Genomic DNA, 19,698 nt, shown 5'->3' with positions numbered 1-19,698 from the left:
GCGATTTTCTCACGATGCGCCGATACTGCGATAATCGATATATTGCACAAAAATAACCTACGATACATCACGATTAAAACAAAACATGCTACTTTTAACCTTTATCTTGACATACTACATATTATTCATCATTTACATTTCTTTTCATGTACCCCTTTTTTCTGTGTCTATAAATGATTCCTGACTTACACATTGAAAAGTGACTTCATTTACATTTAAATAAATAAGAAACCACAGTTCTGTTTACAAAGGAATACATCAACCCCAAATTAATGTTATATGTAAATCTCAAAACTATAATTTAAAGTAATTTATTTGTGTGACAGTGTTTAAAACTGTTCGTGCTGCCCACTGCTGTCCCGACTGACTTCTTGATCATTGTCAGCCTCTATTGTACTGCCTCATTAATATGCATGACGTCGCTCACTTTGATGTCAAGTATCGATATCAGATTAAAAAGTCGGTATCGTCCAGCGAAATATCACGATATATCGGAAAATCGATATATTGTCACGCTAATTATGACACTATAATAGCAGCTTTTTGGATCCTATCTCCCTGAACATATTACATTTTTAAGCTATTTGTTCAGGTCTGTACGGGAACCGACTCCAAATTAGCAAATTATCCAAACAAATACTAAATGACAGTGGCTCAAATGGCAGAGCGGGTTATAGAGGTAAGGTTTATCATTGTCATTGTGTCCTTGGGCAGAACACTTCACCTTGCCGGTGTGTGAATAGAGCTTAAGAAAACCGCTGAGATTTCTGCCGCAATCCACAATAATAAATCAATTGAGGCTTTTACTGTTCACATAAAAGAATTTGGACAGTACAGTGTGTTGCATGAGTTTACCAGTGGTGACCCAGTAGCTAAAGGAGTGGCCTCAATAGGAAACCAAAACCCATTCCAACCAACATTCTCTGTAAACGCACAACAAAACAGACTGTGCTGTGGTTTTATTTTACTTGATGTTGCTCATATCTCAGTGTTGATGCTTAAACTCCACTGCCTCAACATATTTGTGCAGAAATTGTGTAATGATCTAATGCTTTCTACTTTCTCCCACCCACTCACTGTGTAGGCAAAGACTGGCTCGGAGATAGTACTCTCTGTTCTTGTGTATTGTTACAACAGGGTGAGAGACGAGCCGCCGGCTGTGGAGAGAAATACTAAGAAATGCTCCATGGTGTTCAAGTTTTTTACAGTGCCCCAATGTTGGTGTAAAATCACTCAAGGTTAGCTAAGGTATCTATCTACCTATGGGATATCTGTCCTCTGCATTTGACCTTTTCTTTAACCAGCGCCTCAGGGCAACCTGTCAGGAGCAGTGGACAGCGCCCGGTGACCCCGCTTCAGGTCTTGTGCCAGCATCCTGGTCAGGCATTTACCTAGTGGTTTTACATGTTTCACAACCCTCCCGGACACAGAGAGAACATGCAAACACCTGGCCCAGGAATTGAACCTGAGATGTTAGTGCGAGATTACTAACCACCATGGAGAAAATCATTTTAAGTTGAAAGCTGGGGCAAAGAGTATAGCAGATAAAATGCACACAAAGATTTTGTGCGAGGATTTAAGGATATAAGCTGAAATTGGTACGGCTGCCGGATCAGAGCAAAACTGTTGTTCTGGTGTGGTGCTCAAATATAATGTTCAGCTTAGACTAATGTGTTATGGTGATGAATACAGTCTACGCAAAGGGCAATAGTGATTATATGAATGTATGAAGTGTAGAGTCTGTAAATAAGAGCAATGACGAGTCAATGAGGCTTCTTGATTCAATGTTGTTCACTTGACTAGACCCTCAGTAACTGTGGAACATGGCTTTATAAATAGACATGACTGAAACATGTACAAGGTATAATCCCAGGACTTTATATTATAGGCTAGGAAGACAACACTTTCTGTAATGTGGTAATGGGGACTGGAGTTACTAATCCTTACGAATATCCAAAAGCAAAATCATCAACCATTAACACCAACCAAGCTTGAAACATCATGAGCACAGATGTGAACCCAGTCAATAGAGGTTTTGTACGATCAAAACAGTAATTTAGCCCATATTGCTGAGCTTTAGTTATTGTTCATATGAAGTGAGTTACTGAAGCATTCTTTATTAATGACATCAAGCCACCGCTGTCTTAAAGAGTTTACAAATAGGACGAAGTGGACTTAACACATTGCCGTTATTATAGCCTAAAGGCACGAGTAATTCTCCTGAACAGTGTCCAGTTTTTGGTGATGCTTCTCTCTCTTGTGCCCAGTGAAATGGATGACTCTGCTTCCTGTTCTCAGCACTCTCCCTTTGGACTCAGTCCAGACAAACACTCTACTGCCCATATGTGAAGCTGAGGGATGGATAAATCCCTTTACAAATAACACATGATCTAAGGCACGTGGTTCATCAGTGCAAGGTTCTTTTTTCAGAAAGTAATCCACCATTTTCATTGATGTTTCCAACCTTCTTTTTAGGCTGTGTTATGTTGCAGAAGACTGACCCCTAGTGACCAATGTAAGTAAATGCTGCTTCCAAAGAAACGTTCTCCCAAAGCAACATTTTTTCACATATGAATTTGAACTGCAACGTTTTTATATAAATGTTTGTTTATTGTTATATCAGAAAACTTCCTTTGTCTCGTAGAGGGCAATTCATCTATTGCAATGACACCACATGAGGCTGACAAATGTGTGTGTGAACTGGCTGTTTGTATGACTTATGTTTTTACATGATAATATAATAATAATATATATTTTTTATTAGCTCAATGTTCACTCCAGTCTTTACCTTTTCAGAAATGTCAAAACATATAGGCTACAAGTCGTTTGCCATAATTCCTCGAGCAATACGTGATTCCTAGACATTTTACCTTATTGCATCACTGCAGTTAAACCTCTGAGTATATGTCTCTCTAGCTTTTTGTGTTGGCTGCCTATTCTCATAAGAGTCGTCTAGAGGGCGCCATGCAAACAAAGTTAGTGGGGTACAGCTCAAGCGAATGCATCCATGGGATTTAGGATATTACCAGCATCTTCAGTTTGTCTCAGTTTCCCCGTTTCTGTTTTTGACAGTTGTTAAAGGATTCTGACAACAATTGCTCTATTCTGTTTGAACCGTGGGTTTATAGCAGTACTAAGTAACTTGTTTACCTTAATAAATCCTTTCCGTAGTCCCTCTTACAAGTGTTAATGGGATGACTGGGGGGTCTTTCATCACCCCTGGTGTCTCTGGCCAGAAAACCACAACTGCAACTTCGCTGCCTTCGGGCCGGAGGCGCAGTACACACTAATAGAACCACGAAGAGGAAGCTAGTGGACTAATGGGCAAAGCTAACTAGCGCCACTTAAACAGTATTTACATCCAAGTATGAGTGAAAAAAAATTGTCTCCATTGTGTAATTGGATGTATAATATCCCTTTTCTATCAGTGTAATATTTACTCTCATGGACAATTAATGAGTAAAAATAACATGCTACGACACCTGCAGTGGCGCTTATGGCCTCTAGGGGCATGAGTTACTTAGTACTGCTTTAACAGTTTAAAGGGACTATACGGAGTTTAAAAATGTTAAAACTAAGTATATTCATCCCCCTACATGTTCCAGCTATGTCCTAATGTGTAGAATGAGCTCAGACCTGTTCACCACAACTGCCTCTAAAATCCTGCACTGTCACTCAAAAAGGTCCGAAGTGCCGTCATGCACGAGCTTAATATAGAAGCTGCAGTTACACATAAGACCTGAGGTGGCAGTAGTGAGCATAAAATGACTAACTTGCATCTAGCCTCTTTAAGTAATTTATTTATGTGGTGAAGTTGACAATAAAGCTGACTCCGACATTGAAAACAAGAACCACCAAAAATAATCTATTATAGAAAACGCTATCTCAATGGCCGCCGCCTGGGCGCCGCCATGTTTATTTCCCATACCGACTTTGAAGCTAAGCAGGGACGGGCCTGGTTAGAACTGGGATGGGAGACCGTTCCTCCGAAGCTAAGCAGGGAAGGGCCTGGTTAGAACTGGGATGGGAGACCGTTCCTCCGAAGCTAAGCAGGGAAGGGCCTGGTTAGGACTGGGATGGGAGACCGTTTGGGAACATCAGGAAGCCTGGCGACAGTAGTGAGTGTGTGCGTGGTGCCGGCCCCCACGTTGCGGTCCCGCCGCCCGCGGCCATTGACCACGGGTCCATATGGACCGCGGTGCTGCTGTCCGAGGACAACCCGCCGTCACAACAACGCGAGTGCGCGAGATCTGACTGCCGTCCGTGTGCGCGCATCCTAACAGGACGATGTGTGTGTGTGCGCGTGTGCGCGCGTTTGTGTGTGCGTCGGTGCGTGTCTGTGTGCGCGCGTGCATCGAAACCGGGCGATGTGTGTCATTTGCTTTCACGTATTGTGAGCCCAGAGGTACATTTTATTCTAAAGCTGCTTTGAACGCATTGCCAATTTTATTGTAAGGTTATAAATACTGTCTAACAACGATCATTAGGCTATTTCATTTCAAAACCAACTTATTTCTTTTTACATTGTACACCACCGTGATGCACCAAACCACGGGTCCTGCACCGTGAACCGACCCGTTAGAGCTGAACCCCTCATATTTATCCATACTTATTCCACTGTCTCTTGAATTCTATTCCCTTTTAGCGAACATGTTGTCGATGTAGTTTATAAGAGAGGAGTACGGGTGCATCAAACACTCAAATTGCAGTTTGTTTGAAATTATTTTTAGCATTAATTATTTTAAACATTTGTATTGGCCATAGTTTTTGGAATGGGTTGGGAACCACTGGTCTACAGCTGAACTGTGTGACGGGTTGGACATTTCTTTGTAATAACTCATAATCTCAGACTATCAAATGTGCAAACTAGCGAGGCCCGGCCGAAGGCCGGGTCTCAGCTAGTAGGAAAAGAAATGTCTTTCTTTTGGCTTGAATTCGGGTTTTATTCTGTCATTGAGTCTAAAGTGTGTTGTTAGAGGTTTTCGCTTGAAACCATGTTATTCACGCACCTTTGAGTAATCCGTCAAAACGCTTTGCCCCACCTCCCGAGGCCTTGAGATGATGCTCTTCCTGCTTCACTCGACATGGCACTCAAATTGCCTCCATTACACATAATTTGTTGGGGTTTGTTGTAAGCTTCTGCAGTGTCACAGAATTTATGTTCACAAAGATCTTGTATTGCTGATGATGGGAGATTCGGGCCTATGTGTAAAGCCTTTTCCAGCACATTCCAAAGATTTTTAATGGGGTTAAGTTCTGGACTCTGTGGTTACATAGGCCATCAGGAAAGAAAAGCTCCACTGTTGGAAGAACCTAATTCCGTATGTACATTACATATTGTATTAGGCACGTAATGTTGCTGATGCTGAACTGCAGCAAACCCAGATCCAGGTGGCGACGCTTTTTTTAAATCTTTGCCCAGGCAGTGTTTTTTCTTCTTCTTTTTTTTTAAGAAGGTTGTGAATTTCTTTGACTCATTCAGTCGTCACATAGTGCTTTCTGACAGTTCTTTCTCATTGTAGTGGTAATCCCCCTCAGAGAGAGAAATGCCAAGCCAGAGATAGAGACTGAAGGGGATACTGGTGCACAAATGCCCCTTTGATGACTGCTAAGAGCCCACGGGCAGACTCACTCACACGAGTTCAAATAAGAGCTGTCAGGATGAAATCGACTGTATATTGTTTTGTTTGATTGTAAACTCACTTGGGGCACTTGGCTTTCTCTGAAACAACTTGTGGTTCTACAAAACAAGAAGGGCTTTGTGCTGCATTTTGCACGGTGTGATTTGTGTCTATATGGTCAGCCGCTCCATGTTCAAAAGCAAACAGTAAAAGCTCATTTGAACTTGTCACAAGGCTGAAATTGTGGGGCAGCAGCTTGTTTTGAATTAGCAACACTGGTTTTGTTGAGTGGCAGCTAAATGTATAGGCCTGCTCCAAATGTGCCCGAACAAATGTCAAAACCGGCCACTAGAGGGCAGTGTTTCCATCTCAAGCAGTGAAGGTACCATAGACAAGACTGTCAATGGTAATTACACACAAGAAAGCTTGCCACCTGGATATGACTAAAAGCAATGAAAAAAAGCGATGAAAAAGCAACAAAAAAGCAAACGTGACGGAAACGTGATGAAAACAGTCAAAGAAACAAAAACATTAAAACAAAAATGTGACTAAATGACAATGTGGCAAAAAAGTTAGGATCACTTTTGTAGGTCTTAGTTTTCAAATTGCTTTCCTGTCGAGAAGCTTTCAGATTTGGATAAAGCCGAAGTGGAGAAAGCAGTGATGCGGTCGCTATATCGGTCTGTCATGGTGAAGAGGGAGCTGAGTCGGGGGCAAAGCTCTCGATTTACTGATCGATCTACGTTCCCACCCTCACCTATGGTCATGAGATTTGGGTAATGACCGAAAGGACAAGATCGCGAATACAAGCGGCCGAAATGAGTTTCCTTCGCAGGGTGGCTGGGCGCACCCTCCGAGATCGGGTGAGGAGCTCAGTTACCCGGGAGGAGCTCGGAGTAGAGTCGCTGCTCCTTCACGTCGAAAGGAGCCAGCTGAGGTGGCTCGGGCATCTGTTCCGGATGCCTCCTGGTCGCCTCCCGCGGGAGGTGTTCCAGGCATGTCCTAGTGGGACAAGGCCTCGTGGAAGACCCAGGACACGGTGGTGGGACTATGTCTCCGAGCTGGCCTGGTGTCGCCTCGGGGTCCCCCCAGAACAGCTGGAGGAGGTGTGTGTGGATCGGGAAGTTTGGGCATCTCTGCTGAGACTGCTGCCCCCGCGACCCGGCCCCGGATAAAGCAGAGGTAAATGGATGGATTGATGGATCGGCCACCACAGAGTCCAGATCTCCAGATGTGCTGGAGAAGGCTGTTGCGCTGTGGTCACAGTCTCCCATCATCAATACAAGTCTTGTAGGAAAAAAATGACTTGACTCATAAATGACCTTTTACTGAAAATAGAAGATCTGAGCTGGGTATCCACATGTGTTACATTGTAAATAAAACCCTAAACATTCCAGACAACACATCAGCCTGAAGCTCTCAAAGAACATAAATGTCAGCTTCTGATACATATCAGAGTTTTTTTTTTTTTTAGTTTGTGGCCTCAAGCATGTTCTGAAAACGAAGCGGCAGTTTTCACTATTACGCACAAAGATCACATGTCCCGCAGGGAAAAAGGAGCTCATGTGACGCCCAAATCTCTAGTGATAAAGTATGATTTGTATCTAGGCACAAGCGCTAAAAGGCTATTCTCATTTTGTATTGGCTTTTACTTTGTCCTGAGTTAGATTTTCCGCCACTAAAACTTTGGCATTATTGGGCTATGAATGAGAATGATGTGCCGAGAGATCGTTGCCAATGCCTAAATAGGATCTCCAACCACTTCAGTCGGTTAGGGTCTTTTAAGGCAATACAAATTAGGCTGGAGTAGTAAATTAAGTTTGTACATATACTGTCGTAGAGACCACCCTTTTCCCGAATCTAACAAACTGCGCGCTCATAATTTACAAGTGGCACTGGCAGGGTCTGTGAATGAGCGAAAGGAGTGGGTGGTCTGCCTTTTTTGGTGCTCCTCTGAAGAGTGGCCACATAAAACTGGACATCTTCAACACTTCCTGCCAAAACAAGTCATGTGGACCAAGCACCAAGCCACCAGCGAGATACTTTCCAACGGACTTTAATGGGCCGTAAATGACAAATCACCGATGGCAAAGTCCTCAGTGGTTAAGCGTGCAGGATTTGGAGGAGTTTGGAGAAGGGGTTTGTGTCGTAAATGGTCTGCTGTGCTCATTGGGGCTGACGGGGGAATACCACCAACGGCTAAATTTACGATCAGAAAATTGAGCTGCTTCTTTAGGATTTCTTTTACATGAGCCAGATCTGAATATTCTTTCCTTACAGCTTTTTATGCCTGGCAAGCCAGTCTCTGAATAGAAACACACAGAAACCACTTTAATATACGGCAAAACTGGCAGACCTGGTTTCTATGACCCTTTGCATTGGAGCGGCTTTGAAAAACATATGTGGCAAGGCGAGGGTTGACTTCGATTTTACTTTAGCTTTAAAATGCCACAACGCCACCCCAGGAGTTTCACCTGGAGATTTAACTAAATACAGATTGACAAAGTGCAAGGCACACAGGTTCGTTCTGATATAAAATGACAAGCAGGCAATGTCCATCTTACAAAAGTTTGCTTTATTTTTAAGTAAGTTAAAACAGTTGTTTGTTGAGTTCCATTTCGAAGTGCACCATTACTTTTTAATGCAAGTTCTGTACCACTTGTCCATAATTTCAGTTCGTTATCCAGTACCAGGTTTTCGTTACTTCAATACATTTCGTAGTCATTCGGTTGCACTTGTTCCAGAGCGAAGAGAGGACCAGACAAGACAGCAGTTCCCATGCCTGAAGCTGCACAATTAAGGGCGCATCTTAGGCACTATTCAAACAAAATTATATATGTATGTCTTGTATAAAAGTTACCTGCTAACACAACGAGGGAAACCTAAACGGTCGACAGGAGGATGGAGCTTTTTAGTCGGACGATACGCCGAGCTACCACAGCTGTGACAAGAATACGGCGTGAGGATGTTTTGAAAGATGTTGCTACGCTAAAAAAAAGGCTAGCTGCCACTCTTACCTCCCACACGAGCTTCGCAAGGTTGGACGATGTAACCAGCGCACCAGATACCAGCGCCACCGACATGCTAAAGTAGCGGAGAAGCTCTGCATTAGGACCAATTTAGCATTAAAACGCATTAATTAGCGGGTTGACGTTACCTGCGCAGACATGAAGGAGCGCTCGAACCGGGTGGCCCGGAGACCAGGGGCGGAAGTGAGAGGTCAGAGGGCGCGTAACCTGAACCACACACTATTGCGACACAATGCATGACGCAAATAATAAAAATAAAATATTTACGTGGCAGAGCCTGCCTGCAGGCGATACTGCCACACATAGATGGCCCCAAATTATCAGCATTTTGTCCCCATAAACTCAATCATTAAGGGAAGATTATTGTGTGCCACATTGACTTAGTCAAATCACTAAATCTTAGTAAACTTTGTCTGTTAAAATGACTGCTGATTTGTTTTGACAGACTAATATGCATTGCAGGTAATCAGATGATCCCATTCTTTGGGCACTTTACATTTAGATATTTTCTTATTCTTTTCAATACTATGGTCCTGTGTCCTTCATGAAGCTTGAATGAATGGATGAGTGAACTGACAACTGCATGCATCCCTGATCAAAACAGTTCCGGGGGCTGCTACCGGGATCAACTAATGGAATCACGAAGAAGAAGCTAACATTCTAACGAGCAAAGCTAGCTGCAAGCTAGCGCCAGTTAAACAGTATTTACAGCCAAGTTTGAGTGGAAAAAAAAATCTCCATTGTGTATTTGGATGTGCAATATCCCTCTCTCCCTTTGTCTTTTCTGTCAGTGTAGTATTTACTGTCACGGACATTAATGAGTAAAAAAACGCAACATGCTACGACACCTGCAGTGGCGCTTGTGGCCTCTAGGGGCATGAGTTACTTAGTACTGCTTTAAAGTAACGATAATATATTGTGAACCCATTATTTTACATAATATGACAGTAGTAATAGTGGGATCCTATGCCATACGAGTTGGCATCTCAACAAGCAAATAATCCAAAAGTAAAAGTACTCAAAATACAATTTAGGCATTTCTCAGATTCATTCAGAGTAATCAAGTGAGAGCGTATCAGAAAGCCCTTCATCCCATTGTTCAAAGCACAGTGAGAGTACACCTCTGTACTTCTTTAATATGTGTGAATGACAGATTACTTTATGTATTGTTGCACGAGCTGCTGTAACAGTGCAATGATCTGTAAAGGATCAATAGCGTATCGATCAATCTGTCTAACATTTCCAGTTCAATTGTAGTGAAATGTCGTAGTATGGGACGAAAGGTCAAATCTCTCAGTCTTGTTTTGCTGCCGCACAGAAATAGACAGTAGATAATAAGGTCTCAGTCTTGCCCTCGTATGCCTCGGGCGCTGGCACAACAAAGGCCATGCGTGTTTCCGTGGCAACCACCAGTGTTAAATTTACAATAACTAGATAGAAAATTCAGTGGTCAAACTCGATATGGCTGCAAAACTTCTCCCGTTACTCATAATTTGCAGTTTGTCTTCAAGGAGATTTTGTTGCTGTAAATGTTTTTACACTTAATTGAATTTACCGCATGATGACGGCCTGAAATCATACCCTTTTCATAATTCAAGTCACATTTTACGGCTTATGACTAAATTATTCATTTGATATCAATAAAAGTAAACAGGAGGATTATAAAGTATCACTATGTTATGAATTTACTGTATGACAGTCAAGAGACCCAAAACAATCAGACCTTAAAATTAAACCCAAACTTTTTGACACAAGGGCCACACTTGGTTTATAAACTTGCTAGTTTAAGTGTTTTAAACAAGTATAAGTAAAAGGACTGTTAGCACCTAAACACATGCAAAAAGCAACACGCAACAGTCATGCATTGCCTTTTTCTTTAGGTCGGTGAGAGTATTAGGGTTGTTAATTCTTTTTCGTTAATGCATTTAAGGCTTGGTTCTGTTTGTGGGCCTGGTTGTGAGGGCATTTGGCCCACGAGCCTTAGTTTTCCCACATCTGATGTAATGGATTTAAAGTAGCATGATCTCCATAGACACAACAAGTCCCGCTCCCAAGAAAGTTACGAGTCAGCTCATTATTTGAAGTAGGGCTGCTTGATAAACAAACAACAAATAATAATCATGATTATTTTAGTCATAATTGAAATCACGATTATTCAAACGATTATTTGTTGCCTTTAAAAAAAAGTATTTATTTAATTTATATATTTACTGATTAAAAAAAACTATGCTGAATATTTTCTGAACAGTCATAAAAGTACAAATGATTTCAAGTTTGCCTCGATTAAGGAGAGGTCTCTGTTTCACACCTGCCCCCTGCTGGCCAGCCCTCACACCTGCGCAAGTAAACTAAGCAGCGCGGCCTGATGACATCATCACACAACACTGTTTGTTTTTACGTCAGGCAAAAGCATAAACCATGGCACGAGAAATGTGAAGGAAAAATAATCATAGTGCCATGAAATAATGCAAGTCTGCTTTGCAAAAAAAAATCTATATATAAAAAAAAATTATGTTTTTTTTATTTATTTTTTTATTTTTTTATTTTTTTTTAACTTTATTCAATACATTTACAAAGGATGTAAACATATAAGGGAAAAAAAAAAACGACAGAGAAAAGAAAAAGAGAAAGAAAAAGAGAAAAATACTAAATATCCCGCACCCAAACCGTTTCCACCTTGTGTATAAAGCATTTTTACAAAGCTATATAGAAGACATATATACTAAGGGTCTCAAGTAGTTTCTACCACACGCAACAATATTTACAGATGATAATGTCAATATTAATATTAGTAAGTACAATTCCATTCACATAAAAGAAAAAAGGAATTCTACGTACATTCAATTAACACTCAAGATAAATTCATGTAATGGATCCCATGTTTCAAGATAATCGGATTCCTGATTGTATAATCTAAAAGCCGTTTTTTCCACTGATATCGTCTCCATAGCATGCGCGTACCAGTCGTAATGAGTCGGACAGTCATTGTCTATCCATTTTTTTAAAATTATTCTTTTGGTTATAATGCATAATGATAGAAATGCATTCTTTTTCGTTGATGAAGCATTACTAAATTGATGTAGGTCTCCAAGGATGCAAGTTTGCGGAGTCATTGGAATATCAATATGTAGATATGACATGGCTTCATTTGTTGTTTTTGTCCACAACTCCTTTATCCTTGGGCATTCCCACAAAAGATGAACCAAGGTTCCCTCAGCTGCCTGACATTTTATACATAAATTAGTATCTACAGCACCCATTTTAAACAATTGGGAAGGTGTATAATACAGCCTGTTCAAGATTTTAAATTGACTCAGCTTATTTTTGCTGCATCTAAAAGGTCGCCTGGCATTCTTCCAGATGTCATTCCATGATAAATCGTCCTCCTGAATGTTTAGATCATTGGTCCATTTCCTAATACACATATCGTTTGCATTTTTAGTATGATGTTCATTTAAGATTCTATATATTTTTTTAACTGTTTTCTTGGTTTCATCTTGATTGAAAAGTGCATCTTCCAATTGATGGGTGCCATAAGTCATGTTTTCAAAAGATACACAATTGGTTACTGCAAATTTTAAAGATATGTAATTTAAGAAGTTATTTTTGGAGACATTATATTGATCAACTAGAGTAGTAAATGTTTTAAAGGAACTCTCATGAATAATATCTTGAAGCAGAGTAATGCCTATGTCTTTCCAAGTAGCCCATTTTATAATCTTTTTATTGATTGTGAAATTAGAATTATACCAAAGAGGCTGATTCACAGATGTAGCTGATTTGATTCCAAGTATTTTTTGACATGACTTTAAAATATTAAAGGTGGCTTCAATAGGGCTTTGTTTTAATTCATGTGGTAATTTTTTTATGTAATATAGGCTTCCCACTTCAATATCAAATTCCATTAGTAGGTTTTTTTCTATTTTGACCCAGTCTTTATCTGCAGTGTGATGGAACAACTGGCTTGCTTGTTCACATCCAAAGGAGAGAAAGTAATGTTGGAAGTTTGGCAGCTGTAATCCTCCTTTGGATTGCAAGTTAGACAATCTTAGATAAGAACATCTAGCAGCTTTCCCACGCCATATAAAATTTGAGATTATTGTATGCAATTTCTTAAACCATGTTTTATTAATTGTAACAGGCAACATTTTCAATATGTAGTTAACTGCTGGAAGTATACTCATTTTAATTATATTCACTCGACCCCAGAGCGATATCTGGAGATGTGACCAGCGCTCCAGTTTAGATTCTATCTTATTCCTTAGGTGTTTAAGATTTATATCTCTGCTTAGGTACGATTTGATGTGATATGTAAACCTAAATATGTTATTGCTGTTTCTTTCCATTTAATTCTGGAGTTTTGAATCAGCGATTTCCTACAATGTTTATTTAATGGTAATATTTCACATTTTTCCCAATTAACTTTGTATCCTGATAAGCCCCCATATTGATTGATGGCCTCATTAATACATTCTAAAGAAGAGTCCACATGAGACAGGTATACAATTATATCATCACAATACAGTGATAATTTATTGTACTGACGTCCAACTGTTATGCCATGAATGTTACTTTCACTTCTTATTTTTGCTGCTAATGGTTCAATGACCAGATTGAATAATAGCCCAGAGGCAGGACAACCCTGTTTTGTTCCTCTTCTTAAAGTAAATGTTTCTGAGATCAGGTTATTTGTCTTGACTGAAGCTATAGGCTTTGTGTAGAGCATTTTAATCCACTGTATAAAATTGATGCCAAATCCAAACTTGTGCAATGTACAGAACAAAAATGACCAATTTATACGGTCAAAAGCCTTCTCTGCATCAATGGTACAGACGGCCGCTGAGTAAGGAAGGCTTCTGGCACGGTGTATAACATTAAATAATTTCCTTGTATTATCAGATGAGTGCCGACCTTTCATAAAGCCAGCTTGGTCAGTGTGTATTATTTTTCCAATGACCGTTTGTAAGCGAGTTGCTACAATTTTTGCCAATATTTTATTGTCTATATTAGCAATGGATATAGGGCGATAGTTTCTGCAGTCCAATGGATCTTTGTCCTTTTTTTGTATTAAAGTGATGTGAGAAAAATTGAATGTTGGAGCGAAGCATTGATTATTGAAAGATGATTGATACATTTCTAATAATAGAGGTGAGAGATCATCACTAAATATTTGATAAAATTCAGCGTTATACCCATCCGGGCCAGGAGACTTGTTTTTTGCAAACATTGTTATTGCTTTTTGGATTTCCTCCACCTGAATAGGTTTCTCTAGAGCTTTCCTATCAGCCTCTGCTAATGTTGGAAGTTGAATTCCATCCAAATATGTCTGGATTTCCTTTATATCGTGATGGTTATCTGGTTTATATAAGTTTTCATAAAAATCTCTAAATACTTCATTTATTTCTCTTGAGTCTGCAGAAATGTTACCATTTGGCAATTTAATATTGGATATATCATTTCTGGTCATCTGCTTCTTTAACCTCAATGCAAGGAGCCTTCCAGCTTGTTCACCATGCTCATGAAATTTCAGTTTGGATCTATTTAATTTATATTCCACCTTTTGTCTTATTATATTATCATACTCCAATCTTTTCTTACAAAGCCTGATCCATGTATCCTGACAATACTTTTGGGACAAGGAATTCTGTAATTGTTTTATTTCAGTCATTAATTTATTTTCTTCAGCACGTTGTTTTTTGTTCTTTAAGCTTGCCATCCTGATAAGTTCTCCCCTTACACAACATTTAAGTGCTTCCCATATTGTAGACATGTCAGATACCGAATCCTTGTTATTTCTTATGAAGTCTGAAATAAATTCTTTCAATTGTAATTTACATTTGTCACTTTCAAATAAAGATGCATTTATTTTCCATTGCCTAGGTTGATTAGTATCTGGCATTAGACTTACATCAATTTGAATTGGACCATGATCAGAGATAATTATTGGATGAATTTTTGCATGAGTATTTTCTACAATTGCTTTAGGAACTAAAAACATATCAATTCTCGAAAAGGAATGATGCCTGTTAGAATAGAAAGTGAAATCTCTCTCCTCTGGATGCAACGTTCTCCAGATATCTACCAGGTTAAGAGTCTGCATTGCTTTTAGGAGAGAAAAAACAGATTTCTTGGGTCTAATAAAATAAAATTATGTTTTAATCATTTAGTGTAATCATCAAAATAGTAATCGATTTTCGATTAATTGCACAGCCCTAATTTGAAGTGTTTTTCACTAATAATAACAAAGTAAACATTAACATATTATTCGCTTTTGAGTTAAATGTTACGCTGTGTGTTAAATAAAAAAATCAGTGCATGAGAGTCAAGACGAACACTTTTTCTAATCAACAAAAGCCAAATGAAGGTGCCATTATCGCTAACATGTATTGCTGAAAGACATTTCATATACGAGTTTGGTTTACCACAGATCTTTTAATAAAAGTGTTACATCCTCGTAAAGACTGACACAGCAGGAGACACACACACCATGTCGATATGTACAAGAAAGATGTACACTATTCAAGCTTTATCCACACAGCGCACGCACAAAACAAACGCACACGTTTTTGGCCATTGGTACAGTACACTTGTGCACGGAAAAGGGAAAGAAAGACTTGGCTATAATCAGACGTGAGACAGGTCCCAGTGCGCAGCAAAAGTCCACTGAGTTTAAGGAGAGCTCGGACTGTTGTTTTTCCTTCATTCAACAGTTTATAGTTTTGATATAGGTCCAGGAGGAAAGAGCCTGTGGGCAAAAACACAGGAGGTTTTACAGAAGGGGAGACCAACCAAGGAGCGTATTTGCTGTTGACGTGACTAGATTACCAACATTTAGAGCTACCTGATATAAACTGCAGGTATATATATATATATAAAAATACATTATAATGTTGCTTACTGTGATTTCAGGACAACACATATTTTTATTTTATACAGAAAAGGCTTTTATGGACTAGAGTTGAATCACATTTCTTTGTAAGTGTAACTAAAGGAAAGCACATCCATTCTGAAATAGGCACTTCAATCAACCATAATTATCACAAACAAAAACAAAAGACAATTATGTGCTTCATCAGTTTTCTTATCAGGGACAGCAGTGTTTAAAATGAATGCAGTGTTGTGGGAGCTACACCAAAGCGGTGACCTGGCCTGAACATCTGGAGACTGTGCACTCTGTGGGCTTTCCATATGAACTCAAACTCAATGCCATGTTGAGAGCAGGGAGTTCTGGACAACGTAGTTTCCACGACCTGGTCATATCCACATCTTTTATCTGCCTCTATCTTCTGATTGCAACTGGACTTTTGGACAGAGACCAAATGGGAGAGCATGTACACAGCGGTCTTTGGTGACCCCAACAGCACCTCCTCCAGTGGCACAAGACGATGGGAACTATAGGGCTGTGTTCAACATATTGGCAATATATTGTTATGGAGCACGTGGCAATCCACATATCGTATCGAGGCACCTGTATCATGACACACACATATGTCTTTTATTCAGAAGGTATCACGACATGCCCTCTAACTACCCTAAAAGGCTTAAATTGCACACTGAGCTTATTCATGAACTCATTGTGAAGTTGTTGGCAATACGCAGAACTAATTACCATTGTTATTTACAATTTGCACCACTACACCAGAAGAAAAGTCCTGGTTTGTGAACGCTTTTGGATTCTGATTCTTTGTAAACGTGAAAAGCCCACCTCCCAGTGATGAAATCTTTCCAGATCATCTAAATAACGTTCCAGATTTTGAGATTTAGTTAAAAAGAACCAGACAATATAAACCACAATTTGAATTTGAGTGATTAAAGCCTTTCTCATGTCACACCCATGTCACAAAATACTGCCCAGCTGATCGATTGGCACATATTTTTTTGAAGAACTTGAATCTCCCCTTCTGTAAGTTAACCTCTGTCATTTCTTTTCTTTTCTTCTGCAGTGAAATCAGAATGGTGCTGCGGAGGTTTGGGCGAGCGGGACAGGGTCAGGAGAAGAAGCTCAAAGGGGAGGGTCCGAGTTCAAAGGTTAAAGCGTTCCTTCGTCCAGCAGTTTGTTGATGCCGTTGCAGATTTTCCTCAGGGACAGTCTGTACTCCTCCTGGTCGCCGTACAGCTCGGCGAGATACTCCACGTGGGCGAAGTGGTTAAACACGTGGTCGATCCGCGCGTGCGATCTGGCCGTGAGATGCTGCTCCACGATGGCATGCAGCAGGTCCCTACACTCCAAAAGCAGCTCCGAGAGGATATTCCTGTCGAACGTGTACTCCACCTCGTAAAAAGACACTGCCGTCATGGCCGCCTGGTTCATTTTCTTCTTGAACCGCTCCACCGTGTCCAGCTCGTCGGGGCTGAACTGGTGGTTCCGGTACAGGATGCCGATTTTCAGGGCGATCTTGATGACGTCTTTGATGATCTTGTGCGCCTCCTTCTTGCTCTTGGTGAACTCGCGGCTCGTCTTGTAGAGCTCGTCCAGGATCTCGCTGCTGGTGTCGTCCGTCAGCATGTTCGCCACCACCATCGTCGCCATCTTGCTCAGGATCTTCTTCTGGGCTTGTAGGGCCAGGGAGCGGGAGTTGAAGCTCTCCTGTCCTGCAACAAAAGACAGAAACAAATTGAGAACATTATTTTTGAAGTGATCACTGATAGTGTTAGCTGGAGTCTTTTTTTAATCGACGGACCTCTATGCAGTGTAAAAAAAAACAAAATAAAAAAGGTCAATACCAGACCCTCATCTAGAACTATAAAGCAAAACAATAATGTTGATTTGATCTATTTCTCGGGTGTCAATCTCATTTTGGGTCGCGGGCCAAAATTCTGCTCCCACAACGGGTAGCGAGCCACATAAAATAGAGATTTTTTTTCCAATAAATGAATAATAATAAGCTGTGATTTGGTCAAAGCCCCAAGTTTATTGTAGCGACATTAAAGCAGTACTAAGTAACTCTTCCCCCTAGAGACCATAAGCGCAACTGCAGGTGTAGTAGCAAGTTACGATTTTTTCTTATTAATTGTCTTGGAGAGTAAATACTACGCTGACAGGAAAGGCGAGGGGAGAGAGGGTTACCGTGCATTCAATTATACAATGATTTTTTTTTTTTCACTCAAACTTTGCTGTAAATATTGTTTAAAGTGACGTTAGCCCGCAGTTAGCTTTGCCCGTTAGCATGTTAGCTTCTTCTTCGTGATCCCATTAGTGTGTATTGCTTTCTCCGGACCGGTGGCAGTTAAGTTGCAAACATGGTTTTCTGGTCAGAGACACCAGGGGGAGATGAAAGACCCTCCAATCATCTCATAAACACTTGTATCACCCCCACAGGATCTACGAAAAGGATTTATTAAGGTAAACACGTTACTTAGTACTGCTTTAATAACAACGGCTTACACTTGTATTGCACTTTACAAGCCTGTGTCACAAGTTCCTCAAAGTACTACATAGTAGTCATTATTCATTCACTCCACACTTGGTGGTAAGCTGTTATTGAAGCCACAGCCGCCCTGGGGCAGACTGTCCATTTTCCCACATGGCTATATAATGGCTGTTTCTCAATTGCGAGGATCCGTCCTCCGTTTGGCCACTTCGTTGACGTCCTCGGTGGCGGCTCCTCCAAAATGGAGCGGAGTGTCCTCTCTCCGCCGCCTTTGAGCTCAAATGGAACGGCCTCCGGAGCGAGCGGCTGCGTCAGGTCACGTGTCAATCTATGCTCATTAAAACAACTGTTTTATGAGCAACAGAGGCCAGGAAACTGTTTATGTGGAACACAACTTTTTTTAAAGTGAGTTCAAACTAATAAAGTTTTGCGAGAAAAGAAAAAAGAAACTATGCTGCAGTGCATCATGGGTAATTTCAGCTCTCCGAGGCAGCGGAGGATCCACTGCTGTATCCTTCGTAAATGAGCCAAACGGAGGAGTCGAGCTGCGAGGGGGCGAGTGGTCCAGGTGAAATGGAACTTGGCGGCGCCGTGATGACGCGAATGACGTCCGAAGTGGTCGAGACGCCGAGGATCCTGGCAATTGGGAAACAGCCATAATGTGTTGTTCATATCCTGAGCTCTTATTATGTCACCGCCCTCTGCTGGACACGAGTGGAACTCTTTCATTTTTTTAAATTTAATGCCCCCTAGTGGCAAGAATGAGCATTCTGGTTATTCTTTAACAATGTATAACTCTGCACAGGAATGGGCAAGAGACTTACTTTTTTTTTTACATACTCTGGAATGAATGCTCTACAGGGCAGGGGCCGGATTAAATCATCTCCCGCCGGCCGTATAGTTGACAGCCCTGGATTAGATGCAAATTGGTCACTTTTATGCTCACTACTGCCACCTCAGGATTTACGCGTAACTGCAGCTTCTATATTAAGCTCGTGCATGACGGCACTTCGGACCCGAAGTAACAACTTTTTGAGTGACAGTGCAGGATTTTAGAGGCAGTTGTGGTGAATAGTTCTGGGCTCATTCTACACATTAGGACATTGCTGGAACATGTAGGGGGAGGAAAATATACAACATATCGATTTGAAACTTTTGCTGTGGATTACTGTAAAAAAAATCCCTCTGAAAAAACCTTCAAAATATTATTCAGTCCAAGACTGCAAGGTTTGATGTCTGTCGGCGCTATTGATGAGGAGATACTGTCGCCACAATGGGAGTTATTTGAGCTTAAACAACCATGTCACTTTTTTTTATTGCTGTCCCTGCACACAACAGGCATCAAAACTTGGCATTTAAAGAGTTGTTCCCCCCAGTATCAAAGCATCTTAACTTTTCTTTTGATACCATAGTGGTCTTGTTTAATGGTGCCCAGCCCTACAGACATCTCAGCCAATCCTGTCGCAGTGACAACAGTCGAGAGAGAATACAAGTTAGCCAATTCAAGCTACAGTAAAGAGTACCATTACTGCCGCCGTGACAGTGAAACATTGCAGAATAGTTTGGTTCGTCTGAGGTTTTCGGGTGATTTTCACGAGCGAGTTTCCAACCTTCTACGGACAAGCGAAAGAGTAATGGAGATATTTGCAGACTGACCTTTAGAGCAACTTCATGATG

At 40.7% G+C, this 19,698-nt stretch overlaps 1 protein-coding gene across 1 annotated transcript in view; it reads right to left on the bottom strand.

The window, feature by feature from the left end:
• Positions 1–16,298: 16,298 nt before the first annotated feature.
• Positions 16,299–19,698, bottom strand: part of tnfaip8l3 (tumor necrosis factor, alpha-induced protein 8-like 3) — a 41,494-nt gene continuing 38,094 nt past the window's right edge. Inside the window, exon 2 of the mRNA XM_079554856.1 lies at positions 16,299–17,242. Within this exon, the coding sequence (XP_079410982.1) occupies positions 16,680–17,242 (563 nt within the window). The 3' untranslated portion in view covers positions 16,299–16,679. The remainder of the gene's footprint in view (positions 17,243–19,698) is intronic.

Source organism: Gobius niger, assembly GCF_951799975.1.
Source record: "Gobius niger genome assembly, chromosome: 4".
NCBI lineage: Eukaryota > Metazoa > Chordata > Actinopteri > Gobiiformes > Gobiidae > Gobius > Gobius niger.
Note: the sequence above shows the minus strand (reverse complement) of the source record. Positions and strands in the feature narration are given on the sequence as shown.